This window comes from Geotrypetes seraphini, chromosome 13, assembly GCF_902459505.1.
Source record: "Geotrypetes seraphini chromosome 13, aGeoSer1.1, whole genome shotgun sequence".
NCBI lineage: Eukaryota > Metazoa > Chordata > Amphibia > Gymnophiona > Dermophiidae > Geotrypetes > Geotrypetes seraphini.
Genome location: NC_047096.1, coordinates 24,834,843 through 24,853,833, shown reverse-complemented (window position 1 = coordinate 24,853,833; position 18,991 = coordinate 24,834,843). Strand labels below are relative to the sequence as shown.

At 43.9% G+C, this 18,991-nt stretch overlaps 1 protein-coding gene across 1 annotated transcript in view; it reads left to right on the top strand.

Annotated features, from left to right (window-relative positions):
* Positions 1–18,991, top strand: part of TMPRSS4 (transmembrane serine protease 4) — a 35,255-nt gene that overhangs the window by 11,660 nt on the left and 4,604 nt on the right. The window contains exons 4-11 of the mRNA XM_033919117.1: positions 13–165; positions 1,091–1,220; positions 2,057–2,167; positions 4,281–4,321; positions 4,559–4,721; positions 7,449–7,612; positions 13,547–13,642; positions 17,691–17,827. Of these exons, the coding sequence (XP_033775008.1) occupies positions 13–165; positions 1,091–1,220; positions 2,057–2,167; positions 4,281–4,321; positions 4,559–4,721; positions 7,449–7,612; positions 13,547–13,642; positions 17,691–17,827 (995 nt within the window). The remainder of the gene's footprint in view (positions 1–12; positions 166–1,090; positions 1,221–2,056; positions 2,168–4,280; positions 4,322–4,558; positions 4,722–7,448; positions 7,613–13,546; positions 13,643–17,690; positions 17,828–18,991) is intronic.

Here is an 18,991-nt window from a genome sequence, read left to right as displayed (position 1 = left end):
TTTCTTTTACAGTTAAGGTTGTCCTTGATAATTACTATTTCTTCTGCCCGAAATCCTTCAAGTTCATACCCCTGCAAAATTTGTGTGACGGAAAAGCTGACTGCTCAGATGCGGAGGATGAGCAGCGCTGTGTACAGCCAATGGAGGTCAAGACTCCATCAACTGGTGAGTACAGTATCAACAACGCTTACTCATCTCCAGCAAGACCTCAGCAGGGAGGAAACACACCTCCAAATCACCTCTACAAGGAGGTACAATGGGGAGAAACTATTCCTTCCCACCCCAGTGCTCCAGAAGGTCCAATCTCCCCCGTCCCCATGCCTGTGAAGATAAAACAGTGAGGAGCTACCTATCCCAGAAGATGCCTGATAAAGTAGAACAGGGAGGAACTGTTCTGCCCCCAATCTCCCAAAACGTTTGGAGATCTAAACAGGATGGGTCTTACTAAAACCCAATGCCTGGGAAGGAGTTCCTCCAATATTGCCTCCAAGATGGAGAGTGTGGTGTAGTGGTTAAAGCTTCAGCACCCTGAGGCTGTGGGTTCAAACCCCATGCTGCTCCTTGTGAGCCCACTGGGACAGATAGGGAAAATGCTTGAGTATTTGATTTGGAAACCCATTTTGGGAGAAAAGGCTAAAAAAAAATCAAACAAATAAGGGATCCTTTTTCTAAGGCACACTAACCAATTTAGCGCACCTTTGTAAAAGGACCCCTAAATCAGAAGAGCTGAACTTCATTCCTAACACATGTGATTCCAGTGGAGATATATTAGAGAGGAGTTGCACCCTCTCATGTCCCCTCCTGAATCCAGAGGAGGTACAGGAGAGAGCTGCTGTATCTTCTCCCACAACCACCCCCCAAAATATTGTGGAGGTTCATTAGACGGGAGTTTGTCTTACCAGTCTCCCCAAATATGCTGGAGGAGGTATGGCAGGGAGAAACTGCTCCCTCTGACCTCTCAAAACTGAAGGCGATATAGCAGGAAAGAACTGCACTGTACCCCCTAGCTCCCAGCATCTTGAGGAAGTACACCGGAGAGAAACTTTCAAAGTGCCCCTTACTCATCAAACTGAATATTTTCTTTTCCTAGTGAGGATCTCTAACAGCTTGTCCATCCTGCAAGTGTTCAACCTGGGGAGTCAGAGCTGGACCCTCGTCTGCTATGATTTCTGGGACAATAACCGAGCCAAAGCTGTCTGCAGTCAGATGGGCTTCAACAGGTAGTGATAGAGACATACCTGCATGTGCCTGTATTACAATTGCATGTATCTATGCAAATAGGAATGTACATGTGTATGCACATGCCTTAGTCGATAAATATTTTGTAAGCATTTTGTAAGCATTCTGCTAAGATTGTTAGTTGTTTTTTTCAGTCTCTGGTATAGGACATGCTTGTAGTACATAATATGCTGAAACCAAGAGCAGAAAGAGCCCGGCCTCCAACATCTGCCCTCTATGAACTAATAGGCTGGTATCTTAATGCATTCTGCTTCAATTTTTCAATCAAGTTCCTTAGATTCAACTTGATGTATTTTATCTGTTCTATGTATTACTTCTTTCCCTGCCATGCCGGTATTTTCTGCATTATATTGTAAATGCTTTCTGTCTTTATCTGTTTTTAAGTCTAATTTGTATTTTATCTGTATCCCATGTATTAGCTCACCTTGTTGTGAACCGCCTAGAACTTTTTCAGTATGGCGGTATATAAGAATAAAATTATTATTATTATTATTATTATTATTAATATCTGGGGTCCTTCTTTGGGAGGCACCAAAGTGGTTCATCTCATTGTACCATTGTCAATGAAAGAGGAACTTCTATGCAGAGGAGATAGTATTTAAAAAAATGCATTTCCACCATGGACTTTTTTTTTAATGAGATGTCTAGGGATAGGTTCATCTAATTCTGTTTTAATGCACAGATTAATGAGAAACATTTGTGCCGCAGAGAGAAGTCAGTGTCTGCCTGCATATGGCCAATGGAATGTTTCTTGGGGCTCTTTTCCTGACAACGAGGCTCCTCCACCTATCCGACACTCTGTCATTTTATTTTTCAGTGACCCTACCTCTAGCGCAGTAGATGTTACCAGTATCAACATGCCAATACAAGCCTATAGCAGGATTGACGTCACTAGCAACGGAGGAATCCAGTCTATCCTGACCAATGGGTGAGTACAAGGACTAGCTTGATCCTGAGGTTTACAGTGGAGAGGCATCTGAACTCTGTCATTTGTAGTGCATCTGAATCAAGCAAGCCCTGGCAGCAGTGTATGATACTTAACAGGACATTAAGAACTGGTTGAAAGACAGTGGTCAATATTCTCAATGGAGAAGGGTAAAAAGTTTTTCCTGTTGTGTTGTTACAATGTTTCAAACTAGAGAATGACACGGTGACAAAATTCATCACCGTTCCTGTCCCCGCGGGAAACCATCTTCATGTCATTCTTTAAGGAGAGAGGGAAGAATCAGAGTATGAATGGCCACAACCACTGACCCGCAAGCTTTGCTTTGAAGAATGCTGGTGTAGAAGGACTGAGGTTGAAACAGACACTACAGAATGACAGTCTCTGGTATCCAGAGCAGATATTGTGATGTCATAATGCCTCATTCCACCAGTGCCTAAGAGCCAATCACATCAGTGATATCACAATGGCTTCATTATCTTTGACTCACATAAGAATCAGAGTATGAATGGCCACAACCACTGACCCGCAAGCTTTGCTTTGAAGAATGCTGGTGTAGAAGGACTGAGGCTGAAATAGACACTAGAAAATGACATGGGATTATTTCCCGCGGTTATCCGCGGGGACGGGAACGGTGATGAATTTTGTCACCATGTCATTCTCTATTTCAAACCATCAACTAAGAACAGTGGAATAGGAAACAGCAACAAGCGACTTGAATATCTGAACAGCACTTGAAAGCACTTTAGATTTTTTTGACTGCAGTAATGGATGCAGCACTTTAAAAAGCGCATTAATTTCAGCAGCTGTAACAGAGGCGGAAAGGAGGTTTTTGCCAGTGTTGTTATCTAACCCTCTCAATTTGAAAGAGGGTCTCCCTTAAAGGGGTCTGAGGCTTTTCCTCCTTGAACGACCATTTATGTGTTGCCTGTTTTGGTTCCACTATATCTATTTTTCCCAGTTTATTTTTCTGAGTAATATAAGTCCTAGCTGGTAAAGAGGGTTTGGGCTTTGATTATAAATAGTGGGGTTCCCCAGGGGGTCTGTGCTGGGACCGCTGCTTTTTAACATTTTTATCAATGATCTAGAGATGGGAATAACTAGTGAGACAATTCAATTTGCTGATGACACAAAGTTGTTAAATCTCAAGAGGATTGTGAGAAATTGCAAGAGGACCTTGTGAAACTGGAAGAGTGGGTGTCAAAATGGCAGATGACGTTTAATGTGAGCAAGTGCAAAGTGATGCATGTGGGAATTATAGCTATGTGATGCAGGGTTCCATGTTAGGAGTCACTGCCCAGGAAAAAGATCTAGGTGTCATTGCTGAGGATATGTTGAAACCCTCAGCAAAATGTGCGGCGGCTGCTAAGAAAGCAAATAGAACGTTAGGAATTGTCAGAGAAGGAATGGAAAACAAAGATGAAAATGTTATAATGCCCTTGTATCGCTCTATGGTATGGCCGCAACTTGAATACTGGGTGCAGTTCTGGTCACCGTATCTCAAAAAAAGATATAGCGAAATTAGAAAAAGTACAGAGAAGGGCAAAAAAATGATAAAAGGTTTGGGACGACTTCCCTATGAGGAGAGGTTAAAGTGGCTAGGGCTCTTCAGCTTGGAGAAGAGATGGCTCGGGGTAATATGATAGAGGTCTATAAAATACTGAGCAGAGTGGAAAGGGTAGATGTGAATCATTTGTTCACCCTTTTCAAAAAAAATACTAGGACTAGAGGGCATGTAATGAAGCTACTAAGTAGTAGATTTAAAAACTAACCGGAGAAAATATTTCTTCACACATGTAATTAAACTCTGGAATTTGTTGCCGGAGAATGTGGTGAAATCAGTTCGCTTAGCGGGGATTTTTCAAAAGGTTTGGATAATTTCCTAAAGGAGAAGTCCGTAGGCCATTATTGAGATGGCTTGGAGAAATCCACTGCTTATTTCTAGGATAAGCAGCATAAAGTCTTATTTACTACTTGGGACCTAGCTAGGTACTTGGGGCCTGGTTTGGCCACTGTTGGAAACAGGATACTGGGCTTGATGGACTTTTGGTGTGTCCCAGTATGGCAGTTCTTATGTTCATTGTTTTTAATTTTCTAGTGGCTGTGTATCTGGAAAAGTGGTCTCTCTCAGCTGTATAAGTGAGTAGAAAACTTCTTTCTTCCTCTACTTGCCTTCCTCTTTCCCTGGTCTCTTGGTCCCCTCTTTGTTCCTTTGTTTTCCAATCCCTCCTTTCTTCACCCCTTTCCCGAGCCTTCTAACTGATTCCCCATTCCTCCAGTATTCTCCTTCCCGCAGTCCTCCTTTCTCCATACAAAACTCCTCTTTTCATGGGTTTCAGCCATCCCTGACCCTCTTGTTCTTGTTCTTGACTGCAGGTTGTGGCACGGGTCAGAAACAGGTGCGCATTGTTGGAGGCACTTCCTCCCTCATCCAAAACTGGCCTTGGCAGATCAGCTTGCAGTACAAGGGGCAGCATGTGTGTGGGGGCAGCATCATTAATCCCTTCTGGATCCTCACTGCAGCCCACTGTTTCCCAAAGTAAGATGGCAGCAGCTTTCCTAAGAGGGGGGGGGGGGGCAGTTTTCAAATAACAATTGAACTATTGAAATTAGGGCTTCTGTGAGAGGAAGAGCCAACACCCCTGCAAACCAGTCCCATAGGAATACTGTACAACACTATAACACACCCAGTGTCACATTAACAGTGCTGTACTTTACCAAAGGAATAGCATTGATATACCCTGTATAGCCTAAGTGGTTCACATTCAGGTACTCAAGCATTTTCCCCTATCTGTCCTGATAGGCTCACACTCTTATCTAATGTACCTGGAGCAATGGGGGATTAAATAACTTGCCCAGGCTCACAAGGAGCAGCGTGGGATTTGAACCCACAGCCTCAGGGTGCTGAGGTTGTAGCTCTAATCACTGTGCCACACGCTAGATCCAGACAATTACCATAGGAATACCACAATATATTATGCCCAATTCAGTGCATAACCATAGCAATACCACCCCATAATATGCTGCAGAGCTTTGTCGTGGGAATTCTGCACTAAATCTAGAACTTTACCATAGGAACACCCCCCTCTCCCCCACATACACACAGCCAGAGCACTGCCATAATAGCACAATATATTGTACGCAACAGAGCATTATCATATGAATATTGCACTAAATACAGAACTTTATCATATGAACACTGCATTATCCCCCTCCTTTTACAGAACCATAGTGCGGTTTTTAATGCCAGCTGCGACAGTAACAGTTCCGACGCTCATATGAGAGCCAGAGCTGTTACTGCCGCAGCCAGCTCTAAAAAACCGCACTACGGTTTTGTAAAAAAAGGGGAGGATTATAGTGGGCTAATCCAGATGTATATTTTTTCATCTGGCTTTATGTTTCTAGCTACAAACTGGTGGAATGTGTTACCGGTGAAGATTAGAACTCAAGCTCATTTTTTTATATTTTCAGAGAATGTCAAAACATTCCTGTTTGGAAAAATTTTATTGGAAGCCAATTGATTTTTTATTCTTTGGCTTTATTTTTTTATATGTAAATCTTTGCTTGCTTGTCTTCTACCAAGCACTGCATTATAGTGTGATACACACCCAGAGCATTAGCAAAGGAATACCATACAGTATTGATGCATATTGAGAATACAGTGTTCCCCCGGTCATTCACGGTATTTTCCGACCGCGAACCGCCAACAAGGAGAGGACAGCTGGAGAGGCAGGAGAGAGCAGACGGAGCACCGGCGAGTGCAGGGAATCACTCGCTGTATGCTCCGACCGCCTCTTCCTGCACTAAGTCGGGCCTTACCAATCAGGAGCTACTTTGACATGCAGCTCCTGATTGGTAAGGCCCGACTTAGTGCAGGAAGAGGCGGTCGGAGCATACAGTGAGTGATTCCCTGCACTCACCGGCGCTCCGGCTGCTCTCTCCTGCCTCTCCCGCTGCCCTCTCCAGTCTCCCCCACAAAAAACCCTATTCGTGGTTTTCAAGATTCGCAGGGGTTCCTGGAACGGAACCCCCACGAATATCATGGGAGTACTATACCACTATAGGAATTCTGTTCTATACTAGCCAGCATATCAAAACATATTCATAGTACTATCTTATAAAATTTACAAAAAAAGGATCCATTGAAGATATTGGCTCATATTATCCTTCTATGAACTCTAAAGAAAGGAAAGTGAACCCTCTGAGGTTTCTACACACTTTAGAACAATATTCAGTGGTTTATAAGATAGTACTATGAATATGTTTTGATATGCTGGGAAGATTTGGTGATCTATGAATATTTGAAAAGTCCCAGATGAAGTTTAGCCAAATAGTGAACTAAATACAGTTCTATACTATCCTACAATGACAAAAAGAATGCCTATCTTTATTGAAGCACTTGCTTTTTTTTGCACTTGCAGGGCAGTATAGTGTAGGCAGTGGCATAGTAAGGGTAGGAGGCGCCCCTCCCCCCCCCACCGCTCCACCACTCCCCCCATTCCACACTTGCTCTCCCTACACACACACCCTCGTACTTCTAAACCTTTGCCAGCATGAATGGCTTTGGCAGCATGCTCCCTCACACCAGAATTGGATTTCCCTCTGACATCACTTCCTGGCCCCGTGATCCAGAAGTGATTCAGAGGGGAACCAGGCTGGCACGAGCGACAGGCAGAAGTTGCGCATGCTAGTGAGGATAATACTGAGGTACAGGGGGGGAGGGATGGCGCTGGCGGGGCAGAGAGGTGTCAGCACCCCCCACCCAACTCGGCACCTGGGGCAGTCCACACCCCAGCACACCTTACACCGAGTGTAGTATTCCTATAGTAATACTCTGGATTTGGAACATTATCATGTTCCTCACTCCAAGCAGTCTCATCAGAATACGTTATTTATTTACCCCACCCCCATTTTCAAAACTGCGCAAGAGGTACAGAATGCTCTGTGGCCGGCATGCTGAATGATCTGTGCTGCTCCGATACTCATAGGAACTCTATAACTGTTGGAGCAGTGCAGAGCATCCAGCATGCCAGCCAACGCTAAAAACCTCTTGTGTGGTTTTTTTAAAGGGGGGAGGGGGTTAATTAAAATACGTATAACCATTCAGAATATTTAGTACGGTGTGCCCTAGCTATTGCATATTCCTCAAAATACTGTGCCATGGTGTGCCAATCTAGAGCATTACCACTTGGTGTGCCAAATTCATGGCAGTTGTGGGAGTCTGGTGAAAGAACTCTTGGTATTAAACGTTCCTTTCTCCTTGCAGGGATCAGCAGCAGGTGGATTACTGGCGTATCCAAGTAGGAATCACCACTCTGACTGTCCTCTTTGCAACCCCGGTGGATAAGATTTATGTACATTCCATGTACAACAATTCGAAGCACTACGATATTGGCCTTATTCGTCTGAAATCACCCTTGAGCTTCTCAGGTAAGGTGTCAGTACACGTGAAGGCTTGCTGACCCTATACTACACTTGTAAATTTACTTTCCTAGGGTGCATTTGTGTCAAGAATGCCTGTGTTAGAGGGATTCAGATAACAGGGAGGTAGGAAGAAGGAAGAATTATATAAATCAAAGGGGTCAATAATTCAAAGTAATTTAACTGGCCAGAAACAGCTCCTGGCTATATAAATCACTTATGCGGGGCTATTGCTGATACTCACGGCACTTAAACAGTTAATGCTGTTGAATATCACCACAGACCATAAAAGTGATCTTTATGTGGTGTTGCTTAAGCGGTTAAGTGCTGAATATTGGCATGTAACTGCATAAGAGGGACATGACCCGGCATTGAATATCCAGGAATAAAGCTACTCATCATTTCAGGCGAATTATCGACCCCCCCAATTCTTTTTTCTTACTGACTATATGTGATATGCGATTCTATTTACCATCTCAACTGAAACTCCCTTTCCCACTCTCAGAATTTTAGCTTAGTCTGTGTCAGAGTACAGTATAAACCTGAGAGCTTCTTAGATACAACAGAGGACACAGGCCTAGATTCTTAAAAAACAAGTAAAAAAATGGCAGTCTGCTATCGCAGCCATTCTGGTTAAATTAAAAAAAGTGAGTCATTCTCCAAAAAACGCTCATGTAAAAGAAGTTGGCAGAGAGTAGCGAAAACTCACTAAATTTGCATGGGTACATGCGTAGAAAAAATGCAAACACAACAACAGCCTTAGGCATCTGGGCCAATCAGAGCCTGAGGCTCCTATAAAGGTCCCACGGCAACAAGAGGGCATCCGTTGAAAATCAGGGGTGGGAAATTTCATGGCGACACCAGAAAATATTTCTTCACCGAAAGGGTGGTTGATCGCTGGAATAATCTTCCACAGCAGGTAATTGAGGCAAGCAGTGTGCCAGATTTTAAGAAAAGATGGGATTGGCATGTGGGATCTCTTCATGGAAGTAGTTAGGGGGTGGGCCATTAGTGTGGGCAGACTAGATGGGCCTTGGTCCTTTTCTGCCATCATGTTCTATGTTTCTATAGGAGGGGCCTTAAACAACATGGGCCAATCAGAACCCTAGACCCCTCCGCGGTGTATCCCAAGAATCACTGGGGAGGGGAAGGCCCATTTTGGAAGAGGCGGGCCAGCTGGCCAGAGGGAGTAGGCATTCCTCCAGTCAGCTGGGGTCGAAGGTGGGGGAGTAGGAGGTTTTTGATGCAACATGAGAGAATAGGCATTTCCTGCTTCTGAGGGGGTGTCGCTTGTCAGCAGGAGAGAGTGGGCATCTTTCCCACTGCAGGGAGGGTGTTGTGTGGCAGCGGGAGAGACTGTTCATTTCTCCTGCTGCTGGGGTGGGGGGTCACTTCTCAGAATGACTTTTCTAGCAGTCTCTGACACTGCTATGCTGGGGTTTTAAACAGTGCTGTCACTGTACTGACACCTCTGGACCAGTCACTGATTTTTGTCGCAAAAAGCTGACGCAGCTCTTGAAGAATGTGTTGTCGATTTTAAAGAATCCACTGGAGTGCTCATTTTAATGTTGAAGATCCCATTTACATGTCAGTGTCGGAGACTGCTAGAAACCTCGCTAAAAACAGAGTTAAGCTGTTTTGATAATCTGCCGCTAAAATGCATGCAGGCTAAACCGTCAGAAAACAGTTTAGCAACCGCGTTAAACTTTTGAGAATCTGGGCCATAGAAAGCTGTCTCCTAGTCACATTATCCTGAAGGAGCTAACAGAAATCTGGATAAGATACAGTGCAGGACAGAAGTGACAGACGTCTGGCAGGGTACTGTTCTAATCAGTGTGAGCAAACAACTCCAGGCTGTAAACAAAACAGAAAGCCAGAGCAGGGCAAGACGCCAGTAGTCAGGCCAAAAGGAGAAACAAGGAGCAATGGAGTTCCAAAGCAAACAGAGGAACCTCAGGGGAAGAGGAATGGAGAGAACAGCTTCTCTCAGCTACAGAAACTGCACAACCTGAACAGGAACTAGAATTCTTCAGAAGCGGCCTTAGAGGAACTCGTTTGGGATTAGCAAGGGTGGGATTATCCTACTGCAGCGCAGTGCTGAGGCTTGTGAAAGTATGCACAACCAGTCCCAGAAACGACCCCTTGATCTTTTACTGCTACCACCGTACTATTTATTATCTCTATAGCGCTACCAGGTGCATGCAGCGCTGTAAATTAAACATGCACAAGAAAGCCCCTACTCGAAAGAGTTTACAATCTAATTATGAAAGCAAACAGGACTTTTTTAGCTCCAGCACACTAAACGGAGCAAAAGTTTTTCAAGGCACACAGAAGAAGCAAATGTTTTTCATGGCACATTATAATTGAAATTAAAACCATCAAAAAATTAAATTTGAGAGTTATTTATTTACGGCTCCTATTACAAAGGTGCGTTAGGGCTTTAACACGCGGAATAGCACGCACTGAATTGCCGCGTGCTAGACCTTAATGCCAGCATTGAGCTGGCGTTAGTTCTAGAAGCGTAGTGCGGGTTTAGCGCGTGCTAAAATCCTGCGTGCGCTAAAAACGCTAGTGTACCTTGGTAAAAGGAGCCCTTAAAGTTCTTTAAGCTATGTATGGGTTATTGTAACAACGGTGAAACTAAAGTAGATAGAATAGACTTGCTAATCAATTTGATGGATGTGCTTGTTTTTTAATCCAAATTAACTCAAAACGCGGTTCGATAGTCGACAAGCAAACAAGCATTTCATCTTCCATCATCTGCAGTCTTTCTCTTTTTTTTTTTTCAATTTCATTTCTGTCAGAGCTAAAAATCCAAGCTTGAAAAGATCAGAAGATCCAATTAGTAACAAAGCCTTGATTGCTTTGTTGCTCCAGGATAAGTACTGCATAAAAAATAAAACTAAAATTACTTGCCATTAGTTTTCAAGGACCAATAATACCAAAGAATGATGCTTGTCTGGGCGGTTGTATCCTTATGCACGCAGATACTCATAACATTGACAGACTCTTGCGTACGTGACGTTCATGTCATCTATTTTAGTGTGTACTTATGAAGGGGAATCTTTAAAAATTAAGTAAAATTCTGGAATCTCTCATGGCACACCCGGAATCTCTTCAGGGCACACCACTGAGTTTGAGAGATACATGCTGCTCAGGTGGAGAATTACAAAGGGTATAGAGCAGTGGTCTCAAACTCGCGGCCCAAGGGCCACATGCGGCCCACCAGGTACTATTTTGAGGCCCTCGGTATGTTTATCATAATCACAAAAGTAAAATAAAACAGTTTCTTGATCATATGTCTCTTTAGCTATAAATTAAGAACATAAGAACATAAGCAGTGCCTCCGCCGGGTCAGACCATAGGTCCATCCTGCCCAGCAGTCCGCTCCCGCGGCGGCCCGAACAGGTCACGGCCTGTCTGAGTTACCAGAAGGGTCCCCCTTGCCACCTTGGTTTCCCACTGAGTCCTATCTTCCCATCGAAGTCATAACCCTCCGGTCTTGCACATGCACGACCTGGTTGGATTTCTATACTTATTACCTGGTTAGCTTTCTATACCTGTGTTACATCTCAGCACCTCTCTCAGTATCCCACAATCCCCCTATCCCTATATTATTATTAAGACTTAGCCAAATGGAAATATTTATAAACTATAAAGAGTTTTACCTCATGCAAAAATATCATTTCTTTAATAAGTCATTAACTATTTTTTCTGAGGCCCTCCAAGTACCTACAAATCCAAAATGTGGCCCTGCAAAGGGTTTGACTTTGAGACCACTGGTATAGAGAGGGTAAGGGACTAAAACGGAGCTGGAACGCTCCAGGCTAGAGAGTTGCGCGGGGACAGAAATCCCACCCGTCCCCGCCAAAGTCCCACCCGTCCCCACCCGTCCCCGTGAGGACTCCCTCCGTCCCCACCCGTCCCCGCGAGGAATCCCCTCCGTCCCCACCCGTCCCCGCGAGGAATCCCCTACGTCCCCGCCTGTCCCTATAAACTACAGAAATAGTTATTTCATTTAATTATGCTACTGAATTAAAGGCTCTGGTAGAAACCCATTTAAAAATAAGCAAAAAGACTTTATTAATTTGGAAATATTAATTGGGAAGAATACATACTTTGTAAACGGGTTTCTACCAGAGCCTCTAATGTTTATAAATTTTTATCAACACAACTAATATACTACTTTATCCTTAAGCAAAAAAAAAAAAAAAATAATAATTTTTTTCCTACCTTTATTGCCTGGTTTCTGCTTTCTTCATGTTCTCATTCAATTCATTCCATCCACTGCCTCTCTTCTCTCTGTGTCTTCCATTTGCTCTGTTACTGTGCCTCTCCCTTTCTCCCCCCTCCCAAATTGGTCTGGCACCCATCTTTTTCCCTCCACTCCCCCCATAGTCTGGCACCTCTGTCTTCTTCCCTGCCAGCGTCTTCTTCCCATTCCCTCTTCCCCAATTCCTTTCAGTGTCCTTCTCCCCCACCATCTTTCCCATGTCCTGTCAGGCAGCATCCTTCTCCCCTCTCTGCCTTCCCCATGTCCTTTCAGCGGCCTTCTCCCCCCTCTGTCTTCCCCATGTCCTTTCAGTGGCATTCTCCACCCCTTTGTCTTCCCCAGTGCTTTCAGGGTCCTTCCCCCCCCTTTCTCCCGTTTACCCCATGTCCTTTCAGCGTTCTTTTCCACCCCTTTGTCTTCCCCAGTACTTTCAGCGGCCTTCTCCCCCCTTAAGCGTCTTTTCTTCTCCACTCCACCTTTCCTCCCTCCCTGCCTCCACCTTTGTGGCGCTTTTGCACCCGACCGACAACAGGACAGGCCCGGTCGGACAAATCTCCCTGTCCTGTAGCCGCGAATCTAAATTACCTTCTTACAGCAGCTGGAGTAGTGAAGCTGCTGTAAGAGGTAATTTAGATTCGCGGCTACAGGGCAGGGAGATTTGTCGGCCGGGCCTGTTGTCGGTCGATCGGGAGATCTGACCGGCTGTGCACATTCTCCGGGGCGGTCCGCCCCCTCCCCCCTCTTTCGTACGCCATTGCCTTCTTCCTATCTGCCCTGCCGCACACAGCCGACCGGAAGTCTTCCTGATGTCAGCGCTGACGTCGGAGGAAGGGAGGGCTTTGCTTAAGCCCTCCCTCCGACGTCAGCTCTGACATCGGGAAGATTTCCGTTCGGATGTGTGCTGCGACAGGGCAGGTAAGGAGAAGGAGACTACCCTCGCGGCTCGACCAACCCCGCTGCGATCCAACCCCGCAGGAACCCCGCGACCCTCGGAGGCGTCCCCACTGGATCCCCGCGACCCTAGGGGGCGTCCCCACGGGATCCCCGTGACCCAAAGGGGGAACCCGCGGGATCCCCGCGGGTCCCGCGGGATTCCCGTCATCCCCGTTCCCGTGCAGCTCTCTACTCCAGGCTGCTCTTCCTAACAGACATTAACAAAAGACTTTTGGTGGCAGTCAGTGGCTTCTACAACATAGGCATGAGATGCTGATTTTTAAGTCCTTACCTCAACATACTAAAATTACTAGGAAATGGGCCATTATCGATAATTACTTAAATTATTTGTAACAATATATATACAATATAGTTATATTACATATTATTATGTTTACATTATATTTTTATCTACATTACATATCTTCCATGCATATTTTTTTATTTCTTCCTCTCTCTTTCTTAGGTCTCTGAGGGATTTTCTTTTCTCCCCCCTTTTTTCTCTTCCTTTTCCTTCCACAAATAGTTTTTGCTGAATAATTATATGAGTCGGAATGGTGAATTTTTCTTGTTTATTGGCACTGTTCATGTGACGTAATATTCCTCCATTTGAATTGTTATATATTTGAATATGTAGATTTTTGCTTTTCTTTGTATTTGGGCAAAAAATTTCAATTACAATTTCATGTAAAAAAAATCAAAAAAAAATCTGAACCTCTTTTTCTGTTTCATTCCAGACATCATTCAACCAATTTGTCTTCCAAACTTTGATTACATCCTACCAAATGATTTCGCTCTGTGGGTGACAGGTTGGGGTTACACTTCAGAAGGAGGTATGTAGAAGGGTACATACCCCCTAATCTAACATCTTGCCATGTAGAGAATGACACGGTGACAAAATTCATCACCGTTCCCGTCCCTGCGGATAACCGCAGGAAACCATCTTCATGTCATTCTTTAAGGAAAGAGGGAAGAATCAGTGTATAATTGGGCACAACCACTGACCCGCAAGCTTTGCTTTGAATAATGCTGGTGTAGAAGGACTGAGGTTGAAATAGACACTAGAAAATGACATGGGATTATTTCCCGTGGTTATCCGTGGGGACTGGAACGGTGATGAATTTTGTCACCGTGTCATTCTCTATTGCCATGTTAGAAAGATGAATGTGAATGAGCAAAGCAGATGAATGTAGCCATTTAGTGAGCTCTGAGGAATGTATTATATGCAAGAATGCTCTTTACATAGGCTCTGTCCTGACCCCAGCTTCTATTTGCGGCTACCAGCATACATTAAATGTAGTGATTTTACCAGGCGCGATTTGATACTGAGTTTCTTTTTAGGGAGGGATGTAGCTATCATTGTGTGAACCTGGCAAATTGCCCAATGGTACAGGCAAAGGCATAGCAAGGGAGGGAGGCGCCAAGGGTGGTGGCACTTGGCGTTGCCACGCCATGCACCCCCTCCTTTTCCCCACTGCTCGAGCACCCCTCCATGTGCCAATGTTTGCCAATGCGAGTGGCATCTTCCACCTCATGCTTGCGCTGGCCTCGGCTTCCTTCTGATGTCATGTCCTGGTCCCGGAACAAGAAAGTTACATCAGAAGAGAGCCAAGACTGGCACGAGCAGGAGCTGGAAGATGCTGCTCGTGCTGATGAACATTTCAAGAGGTGCACGGGGAAGCAGAGAGGCGCAGGTGCCAGGGGCAGTCCACACACCCCTTACTACACCACTGGGTAAAGGCTGCCTCCAGCTGATCCCTCCCTTCTGCGCACTGAAGTCCAGCACCTTCCCCCCTACTTACTCACCTGCTGAGTCCTCTACAGCTTAAGCGTCAGACTGTCTCTCTGGCCAGCAGAACCTGCATCCCGCTGCACTGATACAACTTCCTGTGGGCGAGATGTGGCAGAGGAAAGGTCCCATTGGCCAGAGAGGCAGCCTTTAGCATTGTCACCGATGCAGTAGCCTAGTTGGTAAGTAGTTGAGCGTGGAGTGAGGGTGGGGGCTCTGGATTTGGGGATGCCAGACCCGTGGGGGAAGGTGCTGGACCAGGAGGGGGCTCATGTGCATGTGCTGGGGGAGATCTCAATCCTCCCATACAGGACCCACCGAGTCCCAGCTGCACCATTGCTCTCAGGGTAGAAGAACACAATTTCCGGTTGTCTCTGGGATGGAGAAAAATTTGTGACTGTGTCCAAGAATTACAAACTAAATAACCCAACCCAAGTTGGGTACTCATATATCCAGTAATAACCACTTAATGTAGAAAATACACAATGTATCAAACCGAGGCCTCAGATTCGGAGCCTACGCGTAGTCCTATCATGGACTGAACGATCAGCGTATTAACAGCTCCACACTCCAGTCATAGGCCCCACATCCTAAACTTATTTTTTAAGAAAATTTATCAAGAAAGTGTAACACCAATATTATTTTTCTTATTCTTTTTTTTCAAAAAAGTGTAGCACTAATATTATGATAAAAAGTCCAAACGTTTCCTAAGTGCAACTTAAAACTTCAATGTTACCGAGTGAAATACAAAGTGTACTAATTATTTAGCAGGCAGCTAAATTACTTATCTCAAGCAGTATTCATTGTAGCTTGAGTGTCCTTCTGTTGTTGCTATATCTAAGCCTTCGCCTATCTGGGCCGACGCGGCCAGCGTTTCATGGATATCAATTACGGTCCACTGCGTCAGGGCCACTAAGCCAAAGAGCGTTAAGGCATCTACAACAAAATAGATTAATTATTATCATAGCAAAGATACATTTCTACACAGCACAACCGGATACTCACTGTGTGCTTTTAGAACTGCCAATTTTCTCAATCACTGGTAAAATGGCAACAGCGTTCGTTTTATACGGCTGACATCATACTTAGTCACATGTTCTTATAACAATACGTGATCACGCATTAAAGAGACAGCACACAAAATATTTATGCAAAAGATAGATCAAAGCTGACTCCTATATTGGCAAATATAGACATAAAGACAGACACGGCCCTTAATAGAAATGTTGCCTTTCTACATTTATGTTAAGGCCTTCAGGTTCTAAAGTGCCTAGACGGTTTATCCAGCATTGTTCGTGCTGGGCTAGATAGCGCTTTGAAGTCACCCCCTCTATTACTCTGGGTGACAACCTCAGTAATAATCCCTTTTAGTGAAAAAAATTCGTGGTTTTTTTTTCAATACAGTGACGGGCTAAAGGGGCTCCTGTTTTTTGAATTTTGATATTACTCTTATGTTCTGTCAAGTAGGTATTAAATTTTCTAGAAGTATGCCCTACATAAAGAAGATTACAGGGGCATTGTAGGATGTAAACCACCCCTTGTGTCTTGCAATTAGAAACGTGTCTTAGTTTATACAATTTATTATCTTTAGGGTTAGTAAATACATCCGTATTCATCTTTATAGTGCACATTTGACATCCTCCGCAGCTCATATGTCCCAAAGAGGCCCTTTCAGTATATTCGATCTGAACACAAGGGCTAGAGAGAGGGGCAAAGAATTTCTTTAAGATTGCGCTTCCTACGGTATGCAATTCTTAGATGAAAATCTTGAAACACACCAGAAATTTTCAGAACGTCCCAATGTTTTCTAAGTGAGCGAACAGTCTGCTGACAGTTATTAGTATAAGTCAAAACACAAGTCACCACTCGTTCATCGGTATGTATAGGTTTCTGATTTTTTGGAGTCCTAAGATGTTCCCGATGATTAAAGAGTGCCCTTTTGTATGCTGTATTAACAATTTTTTTTTTTTAGTTCAATTATCTTTATTAGCGTTTAAAAGTACATAACAGATGGGCATGAATGACATGGTACCCACGTTGTAAGAATCTTTTCTTCAGTATTCTAGCTTGCTGTTTGAAATCTCCTGTGTAGGAGCAAATTCTCCTAATTCTTAAAAATTGAGAAAATGGAAGACTTTTCTTTAAAGTGGGGGGATGAGCACTTGAAAAAAGAAGAGCAGAATTACACTCTACGGGTTTAAAATATACTTCAGTGTGAAAACCCCCATCTTTTATTGTAATCTGAACATCTAAGAAAGAAATTACCTTATTACTATAAGTATGGGTAAATTTCACTTTAGGATGACATGAGTTAATGAACTCCAAAAATAGTATCAAGTCTTCCTCACCTCCATTCCAAATTATGAAAATGTCGTCTATATATATAATCCATAATTTGATCTTCTCAAAAAATTTTGAAGGATATATCCATAGGCATTCAAATTTATCCATAAATAAATTCGCCACTGAGGGGGCCATCGTGATCCCCATGGCTATACCAGTCGTTTGTTGAAACAGTGAATCCTCAAACATAAAGAAATTTTCCATGAGGACAATATTTGCTAGTTGAATACTGAAGAAAAGATTCTTACAACGTGGGTACCCTTTAAAAATAGCTACAATGAATACTGCTTGAGATAAGTAATTTAGCTGCCTGCTAAATAATTAGTACACTTTGTATTTCACTCAGTAACATTGAAGTTTTAAGTTGCACTTAGAAAACGTTTGGACTTTTTATCATAATATTAGTGCTACACTTTTTTGAAAAAAAGAATAAGAAAAATAATATTGGTGTTACACTTTCTTGATAAATTTTCTTAAAAAATAAGTTTAGGATGTGGGGCCTATGACTGGAGTGTGGAGCTGTTAATACGCTGATCGTTCAGTCCATGATAGGACTTCGCGTAGGCTCCGAATCTGAGGCCTCGGTTTGACACATTGTGTATTTTCTACATTAAGTGGTTATTACTGGATATATGAGTATCGGATGTGTCCAAGAATTAGACAGATTCAGCTACTGGTCATCTCTGAAGATGAAAGTTTGGAATCTTTGAGTAATACGAAACTGATGTAGTCATTCTTTTTTTTTGCAGGGGCTCTATCTTCACAGCTACAGGAAGCACAGGTTTTCTTAATCTCAACATCCATTTGCAATGACGCCTATAAAGGGCAAAATTTGGAAGGCATGATGTGTGCAGGACGTGTCCAAGGTGGCTCTGATGCCTGCCAGGTCTGTGAATCTGGGCTGCCCCTGGATTTTCTTTTTGCATCATTACAGCTAGCCTTGGGATCCTGGAGTTCACAGTTTTCTCTTCTCAGCAGGCTAGAGTGTCTCTTTCTTTGAAAAACCTTTTATCCACTCTGCCTCTCTCTTTGTAAGGATTTTGTTTTATTGCTTCTCCAAGATGATACAGCAACATGCTTATATTCCAACTTCCATAATAATTAAAGTCTGCAAAACTCCCAGTTCCTCAGATTTAAACACCAGCGAGTTGTGGGTGTGCAGCACTTGATAAAACGCAGGCTGAAAATGAGGATACCATTTCTTGCTGGGACTGTCTAAATGAAGAGTAAAGGCAGGATGGATTCTCTCTTTTGATGGGTTAAAAAGCTCCCACGTTAGTGGGATATCAGAGTGTTCATGGAGGGTTTTGTGGCTTGCTTAAGGTGACCATACGTCCCATTTTTAGATCGCCTGTCCCGTTGTCCCCACGCACAGCTTCGGAACGCCAAAATGTCCCGTTTTCAGAAAGAGCGTCCCGAAGCTGTGCGTGGGGACAACGGGACAGATGATCTCAGAGCCCGGGATTTCTCCCTGCTTCCCCAATGGCAACGCAGCAACAGATCAGGTGCGTGTAGCGACTGCACAAGCCTTCCCCCCACCCCCCGACGTCAATTCTGATGTCGGAAAGGAAGGCTTCTGCAGTCGTTGCATGCACCTGGCCTCTTGCTGCTACGGTGGTAGTGGCTTGGAGAAATCGGTGGCGGAGGGGGGGAAGGAGAGAGAAAGAAAGAGGGGCAGGGACAGAGAAATAAAGACAGAAAGAGAAAGAAATGAAAGAAAGGATGCACAGTCAGAAGGAAGTGCAACCAGAGACTCATAAAATCACCAGACAACAAAGGTAAAAAAAATCTATTTTATTTTCAATTAATGATTAAAATGTGTCAGTTTTGAGAATTTATATCTGCTGTATATATTTTTCACTATATTTAACAGGATCTGGAGGTGGGGTGGGGTCCAGGGGAGGGTTGGGCAGGAGGTGGAGGATCTGGGAGGTCCAGGGGAAGGGGGTCCTGTCCAGGTTTGAGGAAAAAAAATGGTCACGTTAGGCTTGCTGCTTCTCTTTTTTCATCCACTGTTGCTCATAAATCCCCTGCCAGTGCATGCATATAT